The 12,417-nt window shown below is 47.6% G+C and overlaps 1 protein-coding gene across 1 annotated transcript; it reads right to left on the reverse strand.

Annotated features, from left to right (window-relative positions):
- Positions 1–1,234: 1,234 nt before the first annotated feature.
- On the reverse strand, positions 1,235–3,944 carry LOC145398441 (uncharacterized). Its single transcript, XM_080271323.1, has 3 exons — positions 2,818–3,944; positions 1,659–2,705; positions 1,235–1,460 (listed from the first exon to the last, which is right to left on the reverse strand). The coding sequence occupies exons 1-3, from the start codon at positions 3,942–3,944 to the stop codon at positions 1,235–1,237; spliced, it is 2,400 nt and encodes a 799-aa protein (XP_080127449.1).
- Between the last annotated feature and the right edge of the window lie 8,473 nt (positions 3,945–12,417).

Here is a 12,417-nt window from a genome sequence, read left to right on the forward strand (position 1 = left end):
TTTTTATTAAATTCAAATCCTTAAACTGTTCCCTGCCCCAGTGGGGATTTGAACCTGGGTCCGGTAGGACTGCAGCCCACCTCTCTACCGACTGAGCTACCTCCTCCCCCAAAGTAGGAGGGTAGAAAGGAAGGGAGATAAGAAGGTAGGCAGGAAGAAACGCAGAGAAGTTGGTTGGGAGATGGGGATGGAGGTAGGTAGATTGAAAAGCAAACAGGGATGCAGGCAGGCAGGCAGACAGGATTACAGAAACGGAGATAGGGAGGTAGGCAGAAAAGTATACTATTACGTCCCAGTCCTACACTGCTACAGGCTCCAACAGCAGCAGCTCAGTATTGGAAGGACGTTGCTCATTAAGTTGTTCCTCCTATGGTCTGCCTTTTGGTGTGCAACATGATCAGGTCAGGCGCTGTAAATAAACAGTGGCTTCTTAAGTTCAAGGTCTTTATTCACCAAATAATTACACTTAATGCTTGCCAATTACACTTCACTGTTTTCACAAATACTGGAGGAATATTATCTTCACTAATTGACAATGAACTAAACTTAGACTGAATTGAAAAACCTCTAGTCCCTTCCCTATACTTATGTTTCCTATATTTTAGAATGCACAAGCTACATTCTAGGAGAAGCAACAGTTACCAAGTCAGAGACATCCATAATATCCAAAATTTTCATACACAACTTAACACTCTAAATTATTTAGCATACAAACTGAAATAAAATTACATAAATTAACAGTCATATAAATAAAACATTATAGAGAAAAAAAAAGCATAACATTTAATACATAACTTATACATCCACCTACAAAATAGCAGACACACTGGCAGCTTTGACATGTAGCAGAAAAATTCAAGAATCGTTGAGAATACTTTAGCCTTATCTAAAGGCCCGTCACAAGATCAGTGGGCATGTGTGGTGATTCAGCATGGAAGCCGAGAATGCGTGGAAAACGATCGTGTAGACATGTGGAACTGACGCACCATCCCTGCTCGAGCAGGTTCATCAACGACACAAAACTCCACCTGAACCACGCTCTTCGGCACCATGCTCAGCCACCACACTTGCCCACTGATCGTGTGACGACCCAATACGTGTCCACAGACCCTGCACCGGTAGCCACCAAGGATCATAGGATAGTTAGTTAGATTAGATTCGTTCTCCTAAAAAGGAGAACACGGGCATGGAAAGCCCGTCAGAGTAGTTATTCTTACTTCTAGCAGGCTATTCTCTATCGAGGAGGGTAGGCAGTAACCACCCTTAAAAGCACGGCAGTTGGAGTTCTTCCAATGATACCTGCTGCCATCTGGGATCTGTCTAAGCCACCGAGAGGGTGGTCATTGAGGCTGGAACGAAGATAGGCTGTTGCAGGACAGTCCAGGACATAATGAATCAAAGGCTGATCGCTTTGTTCAAGACAGTGAGGGCATGGTTCAGGGTTACTACCTGTTATCTGACTGTAACAGGGAAATCCTAATAGTAATCTACGAATACGTACTTTAGTGTGATTGGGAGTACCAGTAGAGGTGTATGGTATGTAGGAGGACTGCTGGGCCTTGATAGCAGGCTGTGAAGCCTATGCCCAGAGTCGGACACATAAAAAAAAAAAAAAAAAAAAAAACGATAGGGGTGCATAGGACGTTGCTGTGGCGTACCATTTTGCCGAGCGTGATCCCTGCCAAACTTGTGTCTCGTGTTCTTCACGTGACATGTGGCCTATGGTGGTGGTCACCCTGCGCATGACAGCAGAGATACTGGATCGTAAAGGAAATGTTACCTGAGGAAGAGAGCAGCCCTGCCGAGCAGCAACGTCAGCATTTTCATTCCCTGCAATGCCAACATGTCCAGGTAGCCAATGAAGAAAAATTTCACCACCTCTCCTAGTGACTGACTCAGCCACCGTCATGATACTTGTCATGAGATGGATATTATTAGGGAATCGATGCACCATGAGGCCGTGGAGGGAAGAGAGGGAGTCTGTATGGATAACGACACGTCGAGAGAGGTGTCGATCAGCATGTCTAAGTGCACCCAGTATGGCAACCAACTCAGTTTGGTATGCAGAGACCCCAGAGGATACCCGCCAAGTCTCGACTTGTGTGCCACAGACCATTGCAGCTCCTGCATTCCCCTGAGCATCAACCGACCCATCGGTGTAATAAATAGCAGAGTTTGGTGCGTGAAGGTCTGCCACACGTCGGAGTGCATCCTGGCGTAGTACAGCAGGAAATGAAGACCTTGGAGTCCCTGACGAAGGAAGAACATACGTAAAAGTTGGAGTTCGCCAAGGTGGTGCAGGTGAGTATCCAGGACAGGGCAAATCAGGGTCTCCTATAATGGCGTCAGTTACATCCAGGCGTCGGATGATGTCAGCAGTTGCAAGAATCCAGTCCCCTTCCAGGTGTGGATGTGGGGGTCGACTTAGAGTACGCTGAAGTAATGCAGACACAGGAAGATGTGATTGATGTCGGCAGAGTTGAGCAGTGACAGCCGTTGTTTGTGCCCATATCCGATACTTAAGAGACGGGAAGGCACTCTCAGCCCTGAGGTTGACAAGACGAGTCCATGGGGGTGCACCAAGCATGACACGCAGAGCAGTGTTCTCGATAACTTCCAGAGACCTGCTGAGCTTTTCAGAGATGTTTATTAAGCATGGTGCACTGTAGTCCACTATCGAGCGAATGGCATGCACATAAAATGTTCTGAGGACAAAAAAATGAGGCCCCTAGAGAGCGACTACAGAGGGCTCTGAGGGCAAAGGTACGGGTAGCAGCACGTTCTCGTAAATAGCGGACATGGCAACTGAACATTAACCGGCTATTAAGCCAAACACCTAGGTATTGGTGATTGTGAACCACTTCCAGATGATGACCCTCAAAAATAAGAGGACAATCAGGTGGACGTAGACCAAAAGGCAGGCATTTTGATTTTTCAAAGTTGACCTTCAGGCCAAGGTCACAGCACTTGTCATATAAGCGGGCAAGGGCAACTGGTGCCTGTACAAAACAGTTCCTTTGTGAAAAAACAAGAGCAAAATCATCCGCATAACAGAGTAGTGTAACACCACGGCCATAGTTGGTATTAAGGAGGCCCTCAATGAGTGCATTAAAAAGAAGAGGGCTCAGCACACTGCCCTGTGGAGTGCCGTTCTCATGCGGGTAAGAGGCAGAAATGTGACCCTGGAAGCGGACTCGAGCTGATCGGTCATGAAAGAAATCCTTCACCCACGAAAGAAGTCTTCCCCCCACCCCTTTAGCTGCAAGAGCTGCCAGGACAGCAAGAGGGTTGGCTATCTCAAAAGCCTTCTTGAGATCGAGGAAAACAGCCATACCATGACCGCGTCTCAGCATACCCAAAAGGGAAGCAAGACAGTGTGTCATGCTTCTGCCCAGGAGAAAGGCAAAAAGATGTGGATGGAGAGGGCCTAATCTCCAAGCAAGCCGCGAAAGCACTAGCCTTTCCGCAGTCTTAGCTATGCAGCTGAGAAGGGAAATCGGCCTCATGTTGGTTGGGTCACGAGGTTTGGGTATGGGGTGAATAATGGCTGTTTTCCACGATCTCGGGAGGCGACCTTCCACCCATGAACGGTTGAACAAATCAAGGATAGTGGCCTTCCCACTAGGGCCAGCATGGGCTAGGAAGGAGTACACTACACCATTACTTCCTGCAGCTGTATCCCACCTGTTTTTAATTGCCCTGTCGAGTTCATGATTGGTAAAAAGGTGGTCAGCGACATCCAAGCGGGAGCAAGCTACCTCAATTGCTTCCACACGAGGGTCTGCAAGGTGTGCCTGCAAGTCCCTGACATCTTGCAGTAGCACACTAGAAGCTGTCGGTGCAGCAAAGAGGACTGCAAGACGTTCGGCCTCGCCCGCTGGATCAGGGTGGGATGGTGATCTGGGAAGCCGGGGACTGGACACATATTTAATACGGGCCCACATCTCTTTAAGAGTGGAGTGGCAGTCTAGGGACCAGCACCATTTTATCTAAGCCTCCTGCCTTGTACGGCGTTTTTCATGGGAAACATGTCGCACCACTGCAGCCAGGTATTTCCTTGTAGGTGAATGTCTTTCGTGCCGAGTTGAGCCGATGGTTTAGTTCCCGGACCCTCTCATCGTAATACCAATGGTCTTGAAAGAGGGCCGTGAGGCTCTTCGTAAGGGGAACACTGGCAGTGGCGGCACGATGAAGTGTGTGGGCAACATGTTCTGCATAGTCCTCAAGGGTGGATGGAGGAGCGAAAGAGACTAGGGCGACCTGAACAGCCTCAGCAAATGTTGGCCAGTTCGCCCGTCGGAGGTCCCAGCGAGGTGGAGGCGGCGGAGGAGGTGGGAGTGGGGCCGCCGGGAGATCCGTCACCAGAGCGAAATGATCGCTAGTGAGGTATGGGTGTAGGGACCACCTGGACACACTGGCAAGAGGAGAAGAAAAAAGGAGAGATCAAGTCTACCACCGCTTACGTAGGTGGGCTCAGACAGATCGTTTAAGAGGGCTACTCCAGGGAATTCTTCTAAGGCCATGGCAAGGTGGTGACCGTCTTCGTTTGTTGAAATTGGCGAGGAGAGAACAGGGTGGTGAGCGTTAAAATCTCCCGCAATAAATGTGGACTCCGCTGCAGCATGAGCCATAATCTCTCCCAGATCAAGGGTCCCTGCTGGATTTTTATAGATATTGAAAAATGTCAGGGAGGTCGAGGCAAGATGCAAAACAACACCTTGCACCTCTACTGCCTTGCCGCAGTGTATTGGTGGAGGGTCGTACTCGTGGCAGGGGATGTAATCCTGAACGAGGATAGCACATCCTCGTGTAGTACCCCTGATCCAGGGGAGAAAAAAGCCCTTGAAGCCTCCGAGTCGAAAATTGGAGCTGTGGGGGAGGAATGTCTCTTGGGGCAGGAAGACATGTATGTTTTCCTGAGCAGCCACCTCCTGGAGGTGGGCTAGCTTGCTCCGTGCCCCTAAGCAGTTCCACTGTAGGACTCGGAGGTTGGCAGCGGTGTCTGGCACTGGGGAGGATCTGTTGGGAGTCCGAGGGCCCTCCGCTCTTCCTCGATCCCTGCTGTGGCTGGTGTGAGTCCCGGAGGAATGTTGACTGACATTTGGGGGCGAGGCAGAGGAAGCTCGGTTGGTATTGGCTCTTCCACAGTTGTCTGTGTGGGAGGTGATGCAGGAGGTACTAGGGTAGGAGGGCGTGGGTGCTGCTTTGCCTCCACCACTTTGACAATGGCGTCGACGGCCTGCACTAATGGTGCCGTTTCCAGAGGCCTGCCGAGAATCGTGCCCTGCATCTGAGCCAGGCTTCTGGCAATTTCTGTGCCCAGCGTTCGCAGTTCTTCCCTTGTGAAGACTATGAGAGGAGAGTCCATGTTGTGGGGCATGGGTGGAGTAAACTCCTCGACTGTCTTCTGAACTGGAGGGGGAGGAGGGTGATGGACCTCCGCGGTCGTCGTGTGATGAGTGAGAGCAGGTTGGAGTGGCGGAAACGCTGCCTCGTCTAGCACTGGAGGTGCAGTTGCTATTGGACGGAGTTGCTGTCCCCAAATGAAGGTTCCTGGAGGTGCAGGTTTGTTGCTGCTTGCCTGTTGCTCCTTTACCCAGGCAACTTGGCGTTCTCGCCCCCGATCGACCAGTGCTACTCTGGTAGGGCAGCTGGGGAACCACGCATGGTGTTTTCCCGAGCAGTTGGGGCAGCGAGTGGAGACAGCCTCCTTGGCCTTGAATTTGGCCAAGCACCTCTCCGTTTCGTACGGGCCGCTGCACATCCCGCAGACTGTGGCCCGGTTGCAAGTGACTCTGTGGTGGCCGTATCGCTGCCACCTGTAGCAGCAGAGTGGCTTGGGGGTGAAGGGGCGGAGGTGGTATTCTCCCCAGTTCCCCAGGCCGATCACAGGAACCAGAGGACCCCGCAGGGTGACGACAACCTGTTGAGTCTCCTCCCTGGTATGCGCTTTCTGGCAGCGGGTTGCCTCTTCGACCTGAGGGTGCTGTAACAGTATCTCCACGGGCATCCGCAAGGGGTAGCCCATGACAACTGCCTTTCTGTTCTGCTGGCCAGGTGTCAGCTCTATTAGTTTGACAGGGGAGGCCTCGTCCTGTGCTGCCGCCCTCAATAGGTCGTGAGCTCCCTCGTCTTTCGGCACCAAGACTGAGCTCCCATCTTTCCCGATTAGACTGGAGCATCGCAGCCTCTGCAGGTGACGCTCCAGTGCGGCTACAGCGTCGTAACTGGTCGCGTGCCCCTCTTGTACAGGCACGCGGAACACTGGGAAAGTAGAGCGAGGCGGAGGGCACACGGCTACCGACACAGAGGGATGCCTCCGTGGCACCAAAGTCCTGGATGCTGCAGGAGGGGCGTTTCCCTGCAGTGCTCGCCGTGGTTTGCGCACCACAGGGATAAATCCATCGGCATCAGGAGAGTCGACAGCTGTAACAGAATGGGAAGCTTCTGCAGGAGAGCCGGCAGTAGTAGGTGCTGTTGCAGCACTTTTTTCAGCACAGAAAGTGGTGTCACCTTGGCAGGTGGTGTCACCTTGGCAGTGGTGGGTGCTTGAAGGTGCGGGCGCACAGAGGGAGTGGCAGCTGGATGGGTGGCACCAGCGGTCTTTCCTTTGGTTCTGGGGACAGGAGGAGGAGCCAAAGCATCGTCCTCCATTCCCTCATGCACACGTGCAACCTTGGTTGCACGTGCACGTGCCGAAGAGGAAGGGGGGCCTGAGGCAACAGGCCGCGCATGGGGAGCAGTCCCCTTAAGCCTAGGAGAGTTAGGTGAAGCAGAGGCGTTGCCAGACGTCGACGAGTGGGAGCTGGCGTCTGAAAGACGCCGCTCCCGCTTCGCGCCTGGCACGGCAGCAGGGCGAGACATCCTCTGCTGGGAAAGGGTTTGACAGGCTTGGCCCGTGGGTCGGGGGATTTGTGTCCTCCTAATCATGTCCCTGAGGGACAGACACACAAACACACACAAACGTACTCACACAGACACACACACATATACCAGACACACACAAAAAACAAAGCAAACACACTAAAAAATAAACTAGAAAACACACACAAAGAAAAAGGCCCTACATAACGGGTACCTATTCTCCCCGCCCTCTAAAGGGTGACGTAGGAGACCCGCTACTGCCCCCTGTGGGACTTGTCCTAACCCTAGCAGAAAGAGCCGCCCCTGACGCTTCCTATAACCAGGCCCTAAAGGCCCCCCTTCATGGAAGTGCCCTAACGGCACCCCTTCAGGGTTCGGCGTCGTACCACGTCAGGGGACACTAACGGCTAGCCGTGAAGAAAAAAAAAAGAAAAAAGAAAAAAGGCACACACAAACACGGACAAACACACGCAAACACACTAGACAAACACTCTCACAGTCAGGCAGTGGCTGTCTGTCAGGGACAGAGTTGAGCCTCGAGTATAGTAAACAGAAACTCAGTCTCTGTAACAGAGACTGAGTCCCAAAAGAGAAAGAAAAACCAGGAAAAGCTGGCAAAATTCCACCTCAGTAAACAAGACAGAGTCCAGTCTGAGAGATAGAGTGGCCAGAGCTCCGAACCAGACTGCGTCTGAGCAAGGAGTCCATCATAGGATGGAATCCGTCACTGCCCCTAACCTACACACATTGGAGTAACAAGATACCTCTGCTGTACTGTATATGTTGCACGTATCTTCCATTTTAGTGGTCTAAGGAAGAACCTACCTATCTATTGCCAGACGCCTTAATCCCGTAAGGGGTGGCCACAAACAAATCGCCTCCACGTCACCCTGTCCCCCGCCATTTTACTGCCCTGCTCCCACCTCACACCCCCCTCTCTCATATATCTCTCCACTCCATCCTTCCACCTCATCCTTGGCCTCCCCCTACCTCTCCCCCCCTCCACCTCACTCACATACACTCTCCTCGTCAGTCTCTCACTCTCCATCCTCTCCACATGGCCAGACCACCTCAATGTGTTTCTCCTAACGCTTCCTATCACATCCACATCTACATCACAACGCTCCTTCATATCCTCATTCGTCAGTCTGTCTCTCCTTGTGACTCCACGTGTTCCTCTCAAATAACTCATTTCTACTACCCTCACTCTTGACTTCTGTCCCTCCAACAAGGTCCAAGCTTCACTTCCGTTAGTTAGAGTTGGTATCACAATACTGTCATGTAGCAACTTTTTCACTTCCATGGTCACTTCCTTGTTTCTTATCACTGCTTTCAGGAAACCAGCAACCTTTCTTCCTCGTTGTACCCTTTCAAGCACCTCACCCTGCAAACTTCCATCCTTACTTATCACTAGGCTTAGGATAATTATCCACTTAAAAATGGCTAAATATGCAGTAAAAACTGGTAAAATATGCACTTAAATATGCACTTATTCCTAAGGAAATTAATATTAGCAACGAATAACTTGAACTTAACAATTTTAACTGATTTTATAATATAACTTATATTGAAGTATTTTTCCCCAAAGAGTTTACTTTCCCACAAAAACTGTGGCTGAGTGAGACCTTTTCACAAAGGATTAAATATAAGAACACAATGTTCTGACAAAATAATTTACTAGATAAATTGATAATACAGAGTAACTCAAATACATATCCTCATTTGAACTAAATGTAGAAATTTGCTACTTTTAAGGTATGTAGCCTTACCTTGTTCAAAACCAATTCTTAAATAACTCCCAACCAGTCTATGAAAGTGAATTGTATTTGATTACAAGATGATGGAGAAGATTTTCAAACACACACTTTAGCCTGTTGTCGGCAAAAATGCTTTTTTACTGTGAAAACACTCGTTCAGCATCACAAGAAACGATAGGAGGACACTGTAACTTAACTATGACTGGCAGCTCAATTTCTTGAGTGGTAGCATCAAGAGAAGAATTGATTTGCATTATCTCACTGATTTTCTTCAGTCGGCAGTAACCTTTGTTTTCAGCAAGATTCTGGCTGATTTTTTCAAAGTAATCCGTCCTCTCAAGGTGACTCAAAGAATCAACAACTTAGAATCAGTCCTTTTTTCTCCAACTTGAGGATTGCACAGGAAATACATGCTAAGTTGGCTCTGGTGAAAATTAGATCCTCCTGCAAACCATCCTTCTTGAGTACATTTTGTGCCTCCTTCATATGTACAGATACAGTGGGATCAAATGATTCAACTACACTCTTGACAGTTTCAAAATTGTCAGCATAGTACAATGCTGCCTTGATCCAGGTGCCCCATCTAGTCACTACTGATGAAGGACAAAGTGGCACAGTACCAGCAATTTGTTGAAATCTCTCTTTGCGACTCGGTGCTCTCAGAAATACCTTCTTCACAGTAGAAATCAACACATTCACATTACGCATAATGGCACGAGCTAATTCAGCAACCCTATGCAATCCATGGGCTAAATAAGTCATATGAATTATTTTTGGAAACAGAATTTCTAGTCCTTTTTCTTTATGCTAGGAAGAAGGAACCAAAGGCCACAAGCCCACAAAACTGTTCCTTCCAAGAGAAAAACAAAATACGAGAGAGAGCCAAATTCAAGATCCGATCATTTCGAGATGCCTGGACACACTGCGTTTGAAAGACCGGAGATCATAGCTAGTAGGAAATACAGACAGAGGGAGACAGTTCCACAGTTGACCTGTTGCAAAAATGAAGGACTGGGAGTAACGGTTAACTCTTGCATTAGAGAGTTGGACAAAAAAGGATTGAGAGTTTGCTCCTAGACAGATGCTATGCGCCCGTCATAGCTGGTGGAGGGATGCGGACAAACAGTTCAGGTTGGCAGTGACCACTGAAGTATCAACAGAAAAGAGATAAAGATGCAACAGTGTGGTGAAGAGACAGAGGTTGAAGGGAGCCAATAATAGGAGGTGAGTTAATATGACGAAAAGCCCTTGACTCCACCCTATTGAGAAGAGCTCTATGTCATACATTTAACCGTATATGGGGCTGCATCAGTGCATACAAGAATTACACGATCATACTTGATGCCATCCACCCATAATAATCCCAAGGAATCAGTGAAAAATGCTGCCATGGTCGAGAGATTTACCTTAATTAAGACCTTCAAATTAAGCAAGTATGATTTGTCTCTTTCTTCTTCTTCTGGACTCATAATGCCAAATACAAAATTTGCAACACATCTTTCATCTCCATCTGTTGTCTCATCCAATGATACCCAGATGGAATTATCACCTACCTTCTCTCTCAGTCTATTTAAAGTTTCATTGTAAAAGATCAGGAACATAATTTTTTCTCAGTGTTGATTCACTTCGCACTTTTTGTTCTGTGTACTTCTCCAGGAATGAAACCAGTTCCTTGTTGTTCAGTTTATTCAATAGTATATCAGCTGAGACCAAGGCTCTACAAAGATCTTCATTTAACTGAGAATGTTTCGGCCCAGGCCAAGACAATGTTGTGGGTAGCAGTGCCTGTTGTTTGGCACTTGTTTTGGCTTCTTTTTTTCTTGGCATGCTTTGCAGTTTGAATATGTTGCTGCACTTGAAATTTCTCGGATGAAGAAACCACCACCTCGCAATTTTTACAAAGTAAAACATGGTCATCGGTGGTGAAGTCCTTGTATTCATTTACTAATACATTAAGAGTACTGGAGAGCAATCTCTTAATCTTAGGCATTTGCAATGCTCAACCTGAAAAAAAACAAATGCATGTTCTGTATTTCCAAAGCCAATCTCATTAAGGTCTATCTTTTATTCCTGCAGCTTAAGAATGTAGGCCTCCTTTTAGGCTAAAACCAGGTGATTTAATTCATCTGGGGGAGGATTCGTATGGTGTCTTTATAAGAGTATGTTTATATTAAGAGACAAGTTTCTGATTTAAATTCCCTAACGTTATTAAAATGCAAGCAAATCAAAGTGATCATTTCAGTGAGAAGATGAGGGATACAGAATTCACACAGCTACTGTACCTGCTCACCAGGAGGCACAGACGGAACTGATGGAGCCTGGCAGTGAAAACCCTGAACCCTTTGTAATCTGGTGCGTCACGTATCCGAACACGAATCAATCACACACAGTTGTCCCGCGTTGACTGTCCAACAAGTTACAGCCTAGCCATCCACACTTCACAGGCTATTGAGCGGTATAGACGTCTCAGTCTATGGCCTTTATGATTATTTTTTGACTTAATATGAGTAAGTTATGACTTCAAGTACTATATTATTAATACCAAACAACTTTTCAAGAATATGCCGTATGAAAAGTTACAAATATGCACTAAGCTTAAAAACTGTTAAAATATGCATTTGCATATGCACATATGGGGAAGGCGGTGGCTGAATCGCTAGAGAGGCGGCCTGCTGTCCTAATGGGCCCAGGATCGAATCCCGGCTGGGGCAGGGAATAGTTTAAGGATTTGAAATTCTTAAACGCAGACTTTCTGATCTACCAGATGACCTGCCAACATGTAAAAATACTCCCGCTAATACCAATACACCAATCCTGTATGAGACAGTCCTAGAATGTATTCAACATGGACGGTGGGTGTTGGCGCCGAAGTGGTGACATGTGGAGGTGTAGGAGGACTACTGGTCCTTGGGATAGGTCACTGCCCCCGAGAAATAGGTCCTGCAGCCTTTGCCCAGTGTCGGATACGTAAAAAAAACACACACACAAATGCATAATTATCCTAAGGCTACTCATCACACTACCCAAATACTTCAACGCACTTACATTTTCTATTTCCTCCTCATCTAGCCTCACCGTACATTCACTGACTTCACTTCTCTCGAAGACCATAACTTTACTCTTCCCAAAATTCACCTTCAGATTCCGTTTCTTGAACACTCTCCCAAAGTCATCCACCAAGCCTTGCAGCTCCCCTTCGTCTTCACATAACAATACAGTATCATCTGCAAACAACAGTAGAGAGAGTTTCCAAACACTGCCCTCATTCATTAGGGTCACTTCAACATCCTGCCCTACTAAGGAAGAAACATTACAGTTAATTGAGAAGTATAGGAAGCTTACCTGTTTGTGGCAGGTGAAAAGTGAAGCATACAAGAACAGAAATGCGAAAAATGACGCTTATATCAAACTACTGAAACTTACTCAGAAAAAATAATAGCAAGTGCACTCTGGACATAATAAAGGAAAAACTAAACACCCTACGTTCCCAGTACAGGAAGGAACTTAAGCTGGTAGAGGCATCAAAGAAGTCTGGAACTGGTACTGATGAAATATATGTGCTGAAATTAAGTTGCTTTGGCCAACTTGCATGCTTGAGTGATGGGGAAATGCAGCGAGAAAGCACAGCTACCGTACATTCCCCGACAGAGGTATGTTGTATAGTGTTTTATTGGAATAATGATGTTGGAAGGATGCACAGTAATATTGCTTTATGCCGGCCAATGGTTTTGGGGACTATTAGGGCTCGTCTACACGATCAATTGCGCGGCGTGGTTTCGGAGCATGGCACCGAAAC

The sequence above is a fragment of the Coenobita brevimanus genome, chromosome 45, assembly GCF_032717465.1.
Source record: "Coenobita brevimanus isolate Jiangsu-jjx chromosome 45, ASM3271746v2, whole genome shotgun sequence".
In the NCBI taxonomy this organism is placed as follows: Eukaryota; Metazoa; Arthropoda; class Malacostraca; order Decapoda; family Coenobitidae; genus Coenobita; species Coenobita brevimanus.